General features: G+C 33.5%; 1 protein-coding gene across 7 annotated transcripts; it reads left to right on the forward strand.

The window, feature by feature from the left end:
• Positions 1-406: 406 nt before the first annotated feature.
• LOC149544723 (uncharacterized) lies at positions 407-17187 on the forward strand. 7 transcript variants are annotated; one of them, XM_089795287.1, is made up of 15 exons: positions 488-788; positions 880-915; positions 1111-1413; positions 1587-2367; positions 4654-4735; positions 4847-4924; positions 5611-5675; positions 8064-8335; positions 8482-8567; positions 9888-9929; positions 10869-10942; positions 11149-11207; positions 14825-14992; positions 15096-15152; positions 16755-17187. In XM_089795287.1, exons 4-15 carry the CDS (start codon positions 1743-1745, stop codon positions 16851-16853), a joined length of 1707 nt encoding a protein of 568 aa, XP_089651413.1. In that variant the 5' UTR covers positions 488-788; positions 880-915; positions 1111-1413; positions 1587-1742; the 3' UTR covers positions 16854-17187. The 7 variants fall into 7 exon arrangements, with proteins under 7 accessions (XP_089651414.1, XP_089651416.1, XP_089651413.1 ...); XM_089795288.1 differs by lacking the exon at positions 1111-1413 and having other exon boundaries at positions 407-788; XM_089795290.1 differs by lacking the exon at positions 1111-1413 and having other exon boundaries at positions 415-788; positions 2082-2367.
• The last annotated feature ends 327 nt before the right edge of the window (positions 17188-17514 follow it).

A 17514-nucleotide genomic window follows, 5' to 3' on the forward strand; every position in this document is an offset into this window, starting at 1 on the left:
TTGTTCAATTTTTTTTTTTTAATCAATTTAAGATAATAAGCATGAATTCAAATCTAAAATTTAATAATATACAATTTAAATGTACGACATTAAAAAGAAAAAATTACCTTACATACAAATACATATATAAAAAATTATTACAATCTAAAACTTTTTTTTTTTTTTAAATTGTTTTTTTCTATTACACCTTTAAATTAAAAGATAGTCTTGCTAAGTGCAAGGCTCGAAGACATCATAAGGATGAGGCTATATCAGAATACCTAAAACTTTTTTGTGGATGGCCTCCATTAAAAAAAAAATAGAAAAAATATAAATAAAATCACTGACTTAATATACAAATTATAAATGAAAGTTCCTAAATGATTTATTGTTTTGCTTATCAACTAACTCCCAACTAAAAAGGGAGAACACATGAACAACACTTTTGGTCAAAATAAAGAATTTTAAAAAGAGAGAGAAAAGGCAAAAACATGACCCTGTAATGACACTGATGGTAGGTGAAATTCCAACACGATATTTTGGCACATTTATCCAGCAGCTAGAAAATAGCTCAACAGATGATATCCATGGAGTCAAATCTAAATCCGACCCAACAATAAACACGAGACGCAATTTTTTATTTATTGAATCAATCCGGAAAAATAATACAATAAGGAGGGCGGTACCAGACACACAATTGTTGACTTCGAACCAAAATTATGAAATGCCCACATGAGAAATCCATTCCATTTAACAATTATAATAGGTGCTGCATCGGCCTGCGCTCAATGCCTCCTGACAGCATCAAGGTAAACTTACTAAAGACTGCGTTAAATCTAAGGATTAATGGCTTTATGCAATTGATCGTGTCTGGCCTTGTTTAAATTGTCTTTCTTGCAGGCTGGGTTTACATTTAAATTGGATGCGATTTTTCAGGTATATTTATGTGTTTGATTGAGATTATTTTTTATAGCTAAGTACAATTACTGTTTTGAATTATCGCATACCTCTCTCTAGTTGATTTTTTAAGTCCCCAGTTTCGTTATTCTCTTTGGAAGGAATCAGAGTTTCCATCACAGTTTTCTTTTCAAAAATGCGTGTTTAATTTACTGAATCTTTCCGGACCTGTAGAGTTATTATGATCTTTGTGCTTGCAAGCGCCTATTTGGGTTGTAAGCATCACAGGCGTTTTCATTTTGGTCAGTCTGCAATTGCTGCTCAGGCCTGAAAAGATTTTCCTGGTCACACTCAGTTATGTAGGCTTTTATTTGGTAGCATGGCAGTTCTCTGATGGATTTCTTAATCAAATAAGAGAAATTAAAAATCAAAATTCCAGTCAAATGATCTATCGAATGTGTTAGTTCGGGAATTTGATATAAGTCAATCGTCGAATTGGGTTGGGTTTGTTCTGGTTAAGCGTTGCATTTTGGTCAGGTATTAAAATTTGTGTGGTGTTCAATTTTTGTGCCTAGTTCAAGAGTTTGTTATCTATATCGTCTGTGTTCAGAGATTTTAGCGATCTCATTTTCCATGAATTGTGATATTTAGGTTAGCATCTATCATTTTAAAGACTGATGTACTTGTTTGTGGATATTTGTCTTGCATAGCTTGGCAGTCTTAGACCCATGGGTCTTGGATTCGATATGACATTTCATCTACAGTGATTTTGTGGAGGTAATAATTGATTCGGACAAGCCAAAGGCTAATTTTAGAACATAACTTATAGAAAGGCTCACTCTTATATTGCTGAATACATTGTGAAAATGAGCAATACAAGAGTAAGGGAGCCCCAGTTACTGTCAGTGTCTAGACCTGATTCTATACCTTGTAACATGCTAAAAAATGGATTCAAATCTCCTGTTTCTGTTGAAACGAATCCTTTGAACCCTGAAAGTTCCATAGAGCTAGACATATTGGTGGGTGCATCTTCTTTGGCACGCTTTGGTATGGATATAGGTGGAACACTATGCAAAGTTGTCTACTTTGAGCCTGCTAGATCATCTGAAGATGAACGTTTAGAGCCAATATCATGTAAAGATGAGAAGATTCACAAGAAAAATGGTGTTTCTGGTGCTGAAACTAATGGAGAAACTGATATGCAGAGTGCTGTACATTTTGAAATGATGTCTGGGTCAGGCAAATTACCAGACCAGCTGAGGAATTCAGATCAACGTAGTAATTCTGATGGTGAAATGCTTGGAAATTGCTCTCAAGGATGTATTATTGTTGATGGAATTAGCACTTCTTTAGCTACAGAAAATGGAGAATTTGCAAAGGAAGGGGAAAGTTCCATTAGCCATTCAGAAAGTAATGTTCGCAAGATATGGCTATCCAGCCACGTGCCTGTTGATTTGCCAGCTCGTGGAACTCTTCATTTCAAATGTTTCGGTGAGTATTTATTTTTGCATGCTAATGACTTTTCTCCCATCGTACCAAGTTTTGTTCTCTAGTATGATTACAGATAATTTCCCAAGAGTAGAATCAATATACTGTTGTCTCTAGTTTTATGGTTACAATGTTAAATTGTATAACTCGCTATTATTTTTCATAGAAATGGCATGGAAGATTATTTCAATTATTCACAGTTTAATGCATAAATGAAGTAAGTGTGTTCATTATCAAAAGTTATGCCAATGTGGATCTAGATTCCAAAGAAACAGAAAAAACTAGAGAGGAGGCCAATTTTCAAGATATGTTAATATGTGCTTGTAAGAATATGCGATAGCAAGAAGGTGAAATTGAATACCAATGTGTGGTATCTTAAGGCTTGAAAAAAGAACCTTCGCACATTTTTGTGGTGTTACAGATGCTTTGATGTGAACATTAATGACTATGAAATATTCAGATAATGTTACATATTCACAAGCAAACCTTATCTCTGCTAGATTGGTTACTGCACTTGGTTTGGAGATGGCAGACCATCCACATTCATATGCTTCAGGGTGTCTGCTACAAGGATAAGAGATGATTGTGACCAAGCAATGTAAGTTGTCATTTACACTTACGTGAATTTAAGGAAGAAGCATTTGTAGATTTCATTTCATTGGATAGTTGTGACATCATCTTTGGGAGGCCATATTTCTATGAGAGAGATGTCTATTATAGGACGAATCAATAGAGGCTTCTCCTTGAATGGGAAGCTGTTAATTTTGCATCCTTTTGTTGGAAACTGGAAAGCCCAAGGTCACATTTGCAAGAGTTTCTAATACAGGAGGCTGATGAGTTCAAATTAAAGGGTTGTTCTTTGAAAAAATGCTGAAGTCAGAGATATAAAATGGGTACACACTCAAAAAAGCAATAGGAAGGAAAACAGCAGGTGCATTAGGTTAGATGGAGACATGTGACAAAAGTTTGCGAAGTTTTGCTTGATGTTTGCCTTGCAGTGCAAAGCAAGATGTAATCTTTGCAAGATAAAGGGTTCTTCAACCCTTACTCGTTGAATTGCTATATATTTTGGGGACAAAAAGCCTCATAAAATGGGAGGTGCAATTTGAAATGTCAAGTCAAGTTGTTGAAGGCAAAGTACAATGAAGTCAGGAGACTTTTTGGGATGGTATGGAATGTCCCTAGAAGGCTAGAACTAGAAGTAATCAAAACAAAGTGCAAACCTCAAGGACCTAGAAATCTTATTTTAGAAAATTGCCTGTTTTTATAGGCAGCAAAATTGTCATCAACCAGAACAATTGTGCATTTGCTAGACTGATGTTAGCAGTGATTTCATCAAAATGCAGGCAGTGCATGGTTTAGGAAGGGTTTAAATGGTTTGAATCCTCTTCTTGGTATTTTTTATTCTATTCTTAAACTGTGGAAGTTATTGGAAAGCTATATAGTCTTTTTGTAATTGTTGTTCTTTGTGGGAAGCATGAGAGTGGGTGCAATACTCATTATAACCTTTATTTAGTTTCTTTGTTCCATTTCTATAATATAGAGGAGTTAGGTTTTGGAACTGTTGAAACTTGAAACTGAATAGTGTTTGTAGCTGGTGTATTACTGCAGTTGTGGAGGATGTACCACATTCTTGTAAAAGACTGAGACATCGTGATATGAGGAGTTTTACTCAATTTTAGTAGAGTTTTCTTCTTGTTTAAGAGTTTCTCCTGCTATAAGGCCTTGTGTTTTACTGTGTATGGGATTTCATTGTGTCTTGTTTACTATTAAATGCTTTGATTTCTATGTAACAAGTCTGATTGAACAAGAAACATTGTTTGATTAACCAGTTTTTAGAGGTAAAATGGTGTTTGAAGGTTGTTGCAAGGTTTGCTATAACAATATTCATATCTGACAATGACACATGAGGGATAACTCTCTGTTTATGGATCGTGTTAATCTTATACAGCCCCTGAGGCATAATTTATTTGGTTCTAGTGTAGACAAATCAATTTAAATTGTTACACGATCAAGATATTTTGGGAAATTGATACTCTTGAGGCATTAAAAACTATTTATCTTAAAGATAAACAAACAAAAATGGCTTTTGAATAGATTGGTGCAAGACGTATGGTGTATCCTTTTCTATTCATATGTCAAAGAAGTACATTTGCACTATCTTAATCGATATCAGAATTATTTATGAGAGTTGTATTACTGCAGTTGCGGAGGATGTACAAGGGTAAAGAGTTTTAAATATTTTGTATACAGTTCTTATTGACAATTGCTTCATATTGTTATTGTCAGAGACCTGGAGAATAGAGGATTTTTTGAGACTTACACAAGAACACTCTCTTGTGGGTCAAGGCCGAGCTATTGGAGCAACTGGGTAATTTGGTATTCTATATAAAAATTGTGCTTCAATGATCTTGGTCTTTTTAGTGGTTGTTCCTTGGAGCAATATTATTTATTAATTGTTGACACATGAATTTATTTCTAGGGGTGGAGCTCGAAAATTCTTTGACAGATTTTTTGACATTGCTGGTTTGAGCCTTCAGCATTATGATGAGTTAAAAAGGTACCATTAAGCACCTTCTGGTTTCAGTATATGGAAGATGGATAGCAAATCCTTAACAGCATTACTTGTGTTTGGAATTGACCTTTTGCCAAAAAAAAAATCTGATAAAAAACTGCACAAAACATAACAAAACAATTAAAGCTACCAGCTTACAAGAAGATTACTTTCAAATATCACTTAAGTTCAATTTTTCCAGTCTGTGATATTAGTGTTAACATGCTTGATATCATGTCTATGTTGCAAGTAAGCGTTGAGCATTTGAAGAAAAAACCTATTACCATAATGTCAGCTATGTGACATTCTAGTTAGTTGAGACTCTTACTTTATGCCAAGCTTTGCAGATTCGTAAGTTAATATTCCTCATGACTATACTTTTTTAATTTTGTTTTATTTTATTTTTTGGTTGTGATAAATACTTCTAAAACTGTTTACTTTTATTGTGGCATGCTTTATGTGGCTTGTATAAGGGTAGGATGATCATTTTTAGTCGCAAGATGCTTGAGAGTTCTTTCATTTTTTGAACATAGAATGTTGGAACATGACTGAAAGGTCCATCAGCTATGATTAACTTTTTGTATTCTGATTTGAATATTGGTCTAAGTTGTTTACTAGTTCTGGTTTCTGCTATATGCTCTTTCACTAGTTTTTATTTTTTCTTAACTCCAAATTTATTATTTTCCTGGCAGCTTGGTGCGAGGTATCGACTTTTTGGTCAGGAATGCACAACACGAAAGCTTTGAGCATCCTATAGGTATTTTTTTCCATATTTTGACCGCCTGATGTTTGGAAAGCGTATAACCTTTTTTCTCAATGTCATGGTAAAAAAAATACTCTGTGGAGTGCTTAATCATAGTTGAAAAATCTATAGGTATTGTTCGTCAATGAATGTGTTTTAGACTTTGTGGGCATATACTTGTTTCAAGTTGAACGGCTGTAGAAAGAGACTTTAATTTTACTCCAGAATGACAATAAAAAACCAATAGAAATTTGTGCAAGAAAGTAACAAAAGTAAATTTATTTACAGTGGATTGAATGAAAATATAAAAATATAAACTAATTTTACATGTTGAGATCTTGTATGAGAGTTTACAGTGTTGCATTTACATCCAACTTTGTTGATACTCTAGGAGAAAAGCTATAGGAAAGTTGATTCTACAATGGTCCAACCTACTTTCCCTTGTGGTTTAAGTGTGTTGAGATTCTGAAAGTTTTGGTGAGGGCTTGCAAACCCACATCTAAATCAGGCTTAGAAAACCTGCAGCCTCAATTTTTTGACGCTGCCATGCCTGAAAAAAGAAAAGAAAATTGACTTGATTCAAATTTCCAAGTTTTGACCATGTTTTTCTACCATTTATGAGTTTAAATAAAATAAAACAGCTTGTCAGGCTTTTCCCAGGTCTAACTCTGAACACTATGATTTGAGTTTTGCTTAAATTCTTTAATTAGCACATGTTTGAAATAAGTCATTTAATTTAATTTGGATGCCCTATTTCTATCCTTTAGCAAAGGCTACTTATGTGAATCCAATCTCAACTAAACTACACACGCTTATTCTTCGTACTTAAGGACTAATTACCCTCCATCTAGCCTCGTTATAGACCATTCATCATCTACTAGTATTCGTCAGATCGGATCCCTTTATCCAAAGCTACCTAGATCAATCTCTGATCTGCCTGTGGAGAATCAGAGACATGCAGACACCAATATCAAAGGTATCCAAAAGAATGATGGTACCATTGAATCTGAAGGGAACTCAGAATGGAAAGCTAGATGGGGGTAAGTTGCCCTAAGAGAAGAAATGATGCTCAAATGTGCTTTGGATAGGCATATAAGAAGTAGGTGAAACATGTAATAATTTGAGAACAAATTTTACTTTCACAGAAATAGTGTGGTAGGGAGATGAATATTGAAGTTGCATTGCATCCACTTGGTAGAAAGAATGTATAGACAAACTGATAGGCGATGGCAACTCTAGCACGTGTATTGAATACAAATATATGATGGTTGCAACTTGGAGTCCTTAATAACTGCAAATCTTTTGTAGCCAGAGACAGATGTGAAAGACTATGCAATAGGATATAAGAAGTATGCAAAATGTGTAATAATCTAAGAACAAATATTACTCTCAAAGAAATAGTGTGGTAGGGAGATGAATGTTGAAGTTGCATGGCATCCACTTGGTAGAAAGAATGCATAGTACAAACTGATAGGTGATGGAAACTCTATCACGTATATGGAACACAAATATATGATGGTTGCAACTTGGAAGCTTCTGCAAGTCATGCCAAAGCACATAACACTTTGTATAAAAACTATGGCTATTGACCTCATGATATTTCAAGAATTTATGTGCATTGAGGATATGTTATTACAATCATCCTACTAATTCTTTCTTAGTACTTGCATTATGACATAACCTCTCTGTTATATTTTCATGACCTGAGCAACATTATATATTCATATTGGATGCACCCACCGTTTTATTGTATAACAAAGGCTGCACTAAACTGGTGATTTCAATGAGCACTTTGGTCTATTATATCACTTGTAACAATTACAAATGCATGACTATTGGTAGCCTCCACAAAAAATTGGTTACAAATTATAATTTACACAAACTCGGTTAGTACCCCTTACTATCTGTAGTGTATTCATGTATGTTAAGGGTTTGAAATAAAAAATATTCTAGAAACCTTTATTTAGTACTTCAATTATCGCACACCATATGTCCTAATACATAAAATGTAACCATTGTAACAAAGACTGCACTAAACTTTCATTGCTCATGAACACTTCAGATCAAGGCATTAATTAGATAAAAATTAAAAAAGAATTCAATTTTTTTCCTAACAGTGTTGTTAGATCGGATTCTGATGGGCTAGAGGAATTGCAATCCTAGTGATCTGAATGGTATGTCAAAGTCATGAAAAGACTTACGATCAGCATAGCATTTCTCTAAAATAACCTATCAATTTCACACATATTCAAGCTAATATAAGTATTATTGTGATAAACTCTTCTAATTGCTTTTTTTCGTAAATTTTCATCATTAACCTGGTTTACCCTGATCAAACCAGGAATTATCTAAAATTTGGGCATAATTCTTAACAAGATATATAATAGTCAAAATGTGCTGCAGGCTCATATAAAGCAGGGCGTATACAACGTCCTTGGAAGTCACATGAAAATAGCAGTGATGATGATGAGAATGATTGTCATCTTAGGGAGAAAGCAAGGCAACATGGTGGGGATGAGAATAGTATGAAACTTCATTCAAATGAGAATGCCATTGGAAAGTGTGATGATGGAGAGAATCTAAGGAATACAGCTGTCTCAGACAGCCCTCGTCCTAAAAGAGATGACAACAGTGTACTGTTATACGGAAGCCAGAACTTGTACCCCTATCTTGTGGTAGTCAAGTTTTCCTTGCTGGAATAATGATGTAGATGAACTTGAAAATATTTGAGAACTGTTTGTTTTGTATTCCACATCATGTATTTGTACTAAATCTATCCTTTGATTATTAACCTTGTTCTTAATAATAATTGTAATGGCAGGTAAATATTGGATCTGGTGTCAGCATCTTAAGAGTGGATTCTCCAGACAAGTTTCAACGTGTTGGTGGAACAAGCCTTGGGGGAAGGTGGTTTTCTCTTTATAATTGAATTCTAAATGAATAGCATCTAAATTTCTCTTTTCTATCATTTCTTAGAGACTGAGAAGAGCCTTATGTAATAGGCAACCCTATTTTGCCCTGAGAGTTCTTCTTCAGTGGTTAAGGATGGTTCATTAAATTACTGCTAACTGTATCATGGGTGGGCTGTCTGTTTGGTTAATCTGAATTCCCTGTTGTTACGTTTAGTGGCAAGGAGTCTGCTTATTCTTTACTACTGCGGTTGCCGAGATAATGTTTACATACACAGAGAAAAAAAAAACCAACACACACACACACATATAGATTGGAAGTGCAGGAGATTTGATAGCGAACAAACCATAGAACTCAGTGCACTTATAACATTAATCGGTGCAGACAGAATCCAACATAAGTTCATAGATTATGCAATGGTGTTTACAGAATATGGTGTACCAACCAACCTGACCCATGCAATGGTGTTCTATCATATGAAATAGTGATAGAAATCACTATTTCTTTATACAAATGATTTATTTTTCTGATTTATATTTTTTTTGGGAATAAAATCACTGTATTATGCTGAATATCTAAACAGCGCCATTTATATACAAGTCGGGCCATTACATACTGTTATGTGATCCTGGCATAGGCTGTATGCTTCTAGCAGTGTGAAAGAGAACTACGAGGCAGTAAAAGGAGAAAGGGGCTGTTGGAAAGAGAGTGAAAACAGAAACTGAAGTGTAGAATAAATGGTCAGTCCTTTTCAAATAGTCAAAAATGTCAGGAGGTTGGAATATTTCCAAGTTTATGTTCTTAACTTTCTTGTTCTAACATGACTGCACCTCTGGGGCTGTTAGTTTTAATTTTCTGAGTTTTTACAATGATAAGTTTCTTGGGTTGAGTGCCTTTAATGAATTATATTGTCAATGCTTGGATCATACATAAAGTTGCTTTTTGCTGTCATTGTTTCCATAATATATTACGGAGATGCTATTGTGTTTGGAGGCTGCAGTATTGGCTGCCCTTCATTGGGTACTCAGTGCTCATCTGCACCAACATGTGTCCCTCCTATCTGAAGTTAAACAAGATTGCTGTTATGTTTCTTTCACTTGGTACAAATTATCTATTGGATGAATGACATAGAGTTTTTGAAAGTAAGTCAATTAAGGATGAAAATATACCTAAGGTCACTTTTCATACATATGAAGGCTATAATAAATTTCTATTAAATGTATTTTGGTTTCTATGTAGCACATTCGTATATCTTAATTTTGGTACATTGGTGAGGTTTTACTCAGTATCTGTCCTCTCATTTGTTTTTTTATGCAGTACATTTTTGGGGCTTACAGCAGCATTAACAGGTTGCAACAGGTTAGTTTTCTTCTATTCAATTTTGTATAAGGAAAATTGCAATCAAGCACTCAGATGAGACAAAGATGGTTGTGTGTATACCTAGCAATTTAAAGTTTGAAGTTAAAAAATTGGTGGTTATTGTTTGTGTTGGACATTAATAGTAGATTTTTATGTATGGGTTTTTATCAGCTCATTACAGGATAGCATATGGATTTGTCTAGGTTAGAATACACACATTGAAAAATAGTTTCAGAAGGTATTTTAATGATCTACTTATGCAGGCTTTGTAAATTACAAAGGTTTGTATACCAGAAATTTGTTTAGGCTATTCACAGCATAAATTGTATAGGATGTGCATGGACATGACTGAGTGATTTGTTTCAAATAATTGCAACTATAGCCACCAATATAGCAATTCCAGCTAGTGGAACTAAGTATCAGTAATGTTGTATCATTTTATTTTTCAAATAGTCTTGAATCCTCTGCAAAAAGAAAAAATAACACCAGAATCATTGAGGTTTGACCTTTGACCATGAACTTTTGCTGAAGGTTTTGAGTCCCTCAATTGTCTTGAATAAACTTGACATCAAGAATTCAAAGGAATTGCAATCTGCTTCATGCTATAGTTCAATCATATTTGACTTCCATCTCAATGTCACTCTTATAAGATTCTTTATTTTTTGGTTTTATTATAACAATATGGCACCAGCCAGATGGAATTGAACTTTTCAACATATGATCTCTAAGGTTTCTGGTTATTGACTTATAGGCCCAAACAGCGACTTTTTGCATTTTTTTTCATTTCTATACACTTGAATTTGGGATGTTTGCTCTATCTAAATTTGTTTATGATAATTATTAATTTTCCTTAAATTATCATAGTTAGAAATCTGGGAATTCTTTTAATTAGAAATCTGGGAATTCTTTTAATAAATTGAATCTTACCTTTATTTGCAGCTTTGAAGAAGCTGTTAATCTAGCTGTAAGAGGAGATTCAACACAAATTGATATGCTTGTGGGAGATATATATGGTTAGTTGGATATTCCTTTATGCTTCTTTGTCTAGGATTAGTATAATAATATATAATTTACTCCATGTATCCCCTTTCCTAAATTTGTGATTTACAAGGTATTCTAAAGTTTGTGATTAGATTTATATATACAGGGGGAAATGAATAAATTAATTGTGAAGTGTATATTTTTGACGATTTTAAATGTATGTGGTATAAATATCTAGGTGGTGACTACATGGAGATGGGTCTAGCAGCAACCACAGTGGCAAGCTCATTTGGGAAGGTTTGTCTATCTTCTCTTTTCCTCTCCCTCCCTGGCAGAAACCAAAGTTGCAAGCTTATTTGGGAATAATTCTCTCTCTGTCTCTCTTCAGCCCTCTCTTTTTCTCTCCTGCCTCACCATCCACTTCTCCCTTTGCCTGACCACTTTTATTCTCCTATTCATTACTGTATATCAGTGGCTTAGTTTTTTATATGTGTTTACTTCTCAAGGATTGGAACGAATAACATCAAATGAGATTAAATAAACTGTTAAATGATTCAAGCATTTTCATCAATTCTACAAGTACCGCAGTGTTAATAATGATTCAATGAACTTAAATCTGAACCATGTTTAAACTATTGTTTTAAAAGTCAGCAAATACAAACAAGATTAGACTGCTGCAGAAACTGAGAAGTATTATGTGAGTTATTGAGCAAGTCTCTGCCAAGATTTCCTTGGATCTAACAAGCCCAATAGAACTAAGCCACTATAGAAACAACCATAAACCCTCTATAAACCCCTTATTTCTCATCATTTTTGTCTTCAGCAATTCAAATCTCAACGGCTGAATTCATTATCAGATGATTAAAAGGATTTATCAATGGTTGGTTAAAAGTGATATATTCCTGAAAAATGACATACACCAGATGTGAAGTTACCAAATCTGGCTTGAAATAACAAGACGGACATTTACTTCCTGAAAATACCAAGTAATTGAAGTTCATTTACACATTGGGTTTGCTGAGACCTGATCAATCCCGACTCCATGTAATGCTGATATGATAAAAATAAATTTATGTGATCTCTAAGTTTGTTACTTGTGTTTCTCATGTGTTGTGTATTTTATGTATTTACTATTTAGTATTAGTTTATTATGTGCCAAATTTTTTACTCTTTCCAATTTTGCGTCAAATTTTGGGCTGCTAGATTTTCACTTTTAACCAAGTTCAAGTTTTTGAAATATGGTTTGAGCTTCAAACAATATAAAAATATTTACTATTATGAATTATTTATTGTGACCAAAGATAGATTTTGATTCAGATTCTGACATTCAATTTGGCAGCCCTACAATTAAATGGAAAAAAAATTAAAATAGAAATATTCTGGAATCCTAGAACTAAACAGACTTTTCTTTTCTTATGGCATAACATCACAAAAACATTTGATTCCTTGGACAGGGTGTGATATACGTTATATGGTCAACTTTGCACAATTGCTGCTCCAATTCCTTTTTTGTATAGAAAGGAAAAAAAAAGGAGTAAATCTGGGAAGTTTTTGAGCCACATAGATGTAATGATTGTTATAAGAAGCATGTCTGCTTGTATTGTGAATCCTGATATTTGATACCGGCAACCTACATAAGCCCTTTCTCCAATATGTTCATTACTAGGCCCTGTGAATGATTTCATGATAAAAATTATTCACTCTGCAGTTTATCATTTTTTAAGAATTCTGGTAAAATTTAGCTTATAGTACTAGCTATCTACATGACCTTGAAAAAGACTGCCTAGGCTCTGAATCGTTATGTAATATGTACCATCCAGTAAGCAGGATCATTGAAATGTAGTCCATAGATCACGAAGGCTTTGAAAGACATACAATCTTAGAAGAATGGTAAATATGTATTTTGCAGTTGTATTTCATGTCCACGCTTTATTAGGCATGCAATCTAGACAAGCTCTATGGCGAAGACTTGTATATATCATAGAAGAGGCACTCTTTTATCTTTTGAAGAGGGTTGGATATATACATATTCTTAAACAATATATAAGGTAACAAAAAGGAAATCTTCTCATGGGCTTGCACAAGAGGGTCACACATGCCAGAGTGATGTTTCTTATTGGTGACAAAAAAAGTTACCTATACCTTTTCACCTATATATATTACTCCTTACTGTCTAGCTTGACCTTGGTAATGCCTGTTTTCATCTATTCAAATTTCCTTTGTTTGCTGAAATTATTATTGAGAAAAGATTGTATATCTTAAGCACCATTAAATGGGATAAAAAAGTTTCTAATAGTTGCCATTGTTTCCATTCTAAAAAGCAATCCTGAACTAAATTTCTAAATATTTTTTGTCAAATCTCTACAATTCTCTTCTAGTTATTTTCATCAGCAAATTCTTCAACTAGATTTTTGTAATGCTTATAGTTATACTGTATATATAGTTCTTTTAATTCCAAAATTTCTGATTTGCTAATGCATCATGGCTTTTAGACCTTGGCCGATCTTGACCCAATCTTAAGAAGTATTGGCTTTCACCATATTCAGCTCAAAAAGCTTGCAACTCAGCAATGACCCTGCAGTCTCTGAAATGAGCAGGAATAATTCACATATGCTTTCAAACAATTGTTTGAAGGCTCTCAGCTTATCTGTCCTGGAATCTACTGTCCAAAAAACTAGGAATCATTCTAAAATACTTTTCACTTTTTGGTTTAAATTTCACACTTTTCAACAGATTTGTTAAGGATCTCCTTCCCATATGTCATCGCCAGACGCAGTATTGGCCCTTATTTTGTTTTACTTTAGGACGATGATGCAGGCTACAGTATCAATCTCCATCAGCTTCTTTGAATTTTGAAGGGATCTTCTTTTCGTAGGTTCTTTATAATATTTGTCTATATCTATGTCTCTGTTTTTTATTAAGAGAAAATAATATTTACTAGTATAGAATTACACAAGATCAGCACCTTGTTAAAATAGGAGAATATAAGTTTGTCTCTGTTGACTTGTCTAGGGTATACGTTTTTGGCTGTTTTAGTCCTAGATGCTTTCTTGTTTAAAAAGATTCCATTTTCTTGCTTTACTCTCAAGTATCATCGACCTACATCAGTCATTCTTGGAGATTGACATTGTTTCTTTCATGTTTGGAATAAACATGTAAAAGTAGGATATATTAGATTTCCCTGACATAACACTCTAGAGGAATAAAAAGAAAATAATAATAGGAACTGGGAAGCTTTATTTATTCTGTTTTAAATGATTCATCGATTTCTCTAGTACTTGGGAGTAAAAAAGGATAGGATATGCCCAATTGATGTTATCTTTCTACACTAAGTAGTTTGGGCTTCTTGAAGGTGTTAATATGTTCTATCATATGAACTGATAAGATGAGAATGCCTCGTGATAGAATTTGGAACTCTTGGTCAGCATTCGAACCTGCTGATATTTAAAGAATAATTTAGGTGGTTTCTTTGCAATTTGGCCATGATTTCAGAAGGTAAAAATCACTAGTATGACATTTGGCAATCAACTTTACCACCTTTTCTATGAACCATGTACTTTCATAACTTTTTTTTTCTCAGGCTCAATAACTGTAATAAATGGCATTGGCATAATAAGTTTTTTTTTTTCATTTTCTTTGATGTTTGATAAAAAGTAAATCTTTTTGCTACAACTGGCTGAAGAGATGTGAGCAGTGGAAGTTGAATTTTTTTACAAAATTTCAAAGATCAATTTGACATGTATAGAGATATTTCAAATGTTATCTGTTTTTTAATGCAGTAATTAGTCAAGGATGTTACAGCATCATGGCAGGGAAATTTCAGATTCTTGTGATTATTGTTAATTAGCAATCTCACTTAGTGAACCTTATGATCTATGTTTTTAATCTGCTCTATTTTGTTTTCTGTCATGCAGCTAGTTGAGCCAGCTAAAAGGGATGCATCAATGAAGAAACCTGAGCATCTGGCAAAAGCAGTTTTGCTAATGATAACGAATAACATAGGTTCAATTGCAATGTTGCATGCTCGTGCATCAGGTGTTCAGAATGTTTTGTTTACAGGCAGTTTTTTACGTGGCAATAAAGTAAGCTACCCTTTTTATCTTTGAGTTTAAACTTTCTAAGAATTTCTGATTTTTAAAGCATGTCTCTTGCCAATGAACTCAATGGTACATATTTGATTGGCAGGTAGCAACAAAGCTATTATCAGTCGCCATGCAATTTTGGTCCAAAGGCCTGATTAAGGTGAGATAAAAGGAAACTACTTTATTAAAAGATTAATTTAGATTCTTTTTTTTGCTGTCCTAGAATTTGTGTTCCTTTCTAGGAATAGAAAGAAAAATATTTACATCATAGACGTAAATAACTAAAAGCATATTTTTGAATGCTATGACAATAAGCGTTAGATTTATATGTTCCAAGGTTTGGCTATTTGCAATAGGTAACCTATGATCCTATTATTTCTATAATTGTGTTTTTGTGTAGAGGTTGTGTTTCCATCATGCAAGAACTGTCCTTGCAGAATGAATCATTTATTCATTCATTTTAAATTATCATTACATTTGTCTTCATTTGAGTCAAAGCTGTTTTAATTTACGAAGTGTCATATGTCCCCATTCTATTGTAAACAAGTCTAATGTCCTAGAAAATTTAGTCCAGAGAGGTTTGGTTTCACTCTATCCATCAAAACAATTTATTGAGTTGTTGAGGTTTAGTTTCAGTTTTTTAGTTCAAGGCTAATAAATCTATAGTCAAAACTTGTTTTTGTAATGGATGATCTGATGGATATAATCAAAATTGTAGACAATGGGTGTTATGCTCAGCACAAAAGAATGTGAACTGAAAAAGTTATCCCAAGGAACCCTATTAGAAATAGTTTATGCTTTATAAATTTATAAGTAGAGAGTGCATTATTGGACAAGGGCATTTCAAGGTGTATTCACTAGCAAGATAGAGCCATGTAATCAAACTCATTTGAAAGTTGAAATCTGTTGTGTCATTATGTTTCCACTTAGACTTTATGTTGCAAGATCAGGCACCAGTTGAGAATAACCCACATTCAATATATATCACGGAAAAAATATCTTAAACCTTTTTCTTTTTTAATTTATTTATGGTACCAACAGCTAAAACCACTATTAGAGGACTATTACATAATGTATGTTACTGGGTTAATGGTGTTGTAAGCAACTAACACAAAATATATATTTAGGGATAACCAAGTTTTATCTTAAGTTGTACCATTTAACCCGTACTGTTTGATAAACTGGTCACCTTATTTGCATCTTGGCAAGAAGTAGAACCTTAGCGTTAGGGGTTAGTACAGAACAGAAGACCAACAGAATCTAAAGCCAATTTAATTGAGTTCAAAGAATGTGCAATAAAGAGCAAAGACATACTATCTTGCATGTTGGACAAATCTGATTTGATCATTTTTATATTGCATTTTTTATTTGTATAAAGTGAAATAATTGAGGAAAATAACATACTAGAACAATCTTCAACTAGTTGCCACGGCCAATCTTTATTCGTTAAGGCCATTTTAGATCTTCATGATTTAACAATTAGCAGATTCAAAAACCATTTGTGGCAAGGAGAAAATGAATCTATGATATGATATAATGTCTTTCAATGTTTCAAATAATATTTTCTGTGCCTTAGTTTTCAATAGGTGCTCCATTTTTTGGTTTTTCTTTTTCCTTGATACAATTTTTTGCATTTTAATTCTCGTCACGAAAACCTCATTTTCTATATGCTATTTGAACCACTATTTATTTATTTTTCTACTTATGTTATTGAAAAAACTTATAAGTTAAATTGAAAGCAACTGACAGAGATTATATCCAGGCAATATTCTTGAGGCATGAGGGGCATGCTGGAGCAGTAGGGGCTATGCTATATGCCTTGGACCCAACTTCAAAGGAAGATGCTATCTTGCTAGCATAATTATTGTATTTCTTGCAACGATGTATTAATATATTACTACAGGAATGGCAAACCAATATATCAAGGATTAGAAAAGTATTGCTTAAATAGCACAGCATAATTCTTCTTATGCGTTGTGATGTAAACTGTAGGTTCATTTTGTATATATTTATTTCTTAATCTCCGGTTTCTATAGATGGACAGAAATGGCAGTATTTACTTGTTAATTTATGTTATATAATCTCTCCATTATCTCCAACCCCTAGAGTTGGACACTTGGCAGAACAGATTAATGGTGTGTAAACAAAGGGCTTTGGGATGCCGAATATGATATAAATAATTACCTTATAATAAACAGATGGGAACAACTGCATTGTTTAGCTTCAATAAAACTTTCCAAGCTTTTTGCTTAAATTCTGTAAGCGTTAAATTTGTTTATGAAGGAAATAAAGGTAAGACAGGGCAAAGCTAATGTTGTAAGCCTCTAAATGGTACTGATTTCGTATATTCACCAATAAAAAAATGGGCTGATTGATTGGATGTAACGAGTTCAAAACTTTTCCAATAAGAATGTCCTCAAATTCAATGTAGATGTTTATTTTTGTACTAAATGAATGGCTTTTATGGTAGAAACCTAAGCATGGAATTCTTCTGGTAGATTTAATACAGTTTCTGTCATACT

Source organism: Cupressus sempervirens, chromosome 8, assembly GCF_028749045.1.
Source record: "Cupressus sempervirens isolate cs-2001-9-10 chromosome 8, ASM2874904v1, whole genome shotgun sequence".
Taxonomy (NCBI): Eukaryota; Viridiplantae; Streptophyta; class Pinopsida; order Cupressales; family Cupressaceae; genus Cupressus; species Cupressus sempervirens.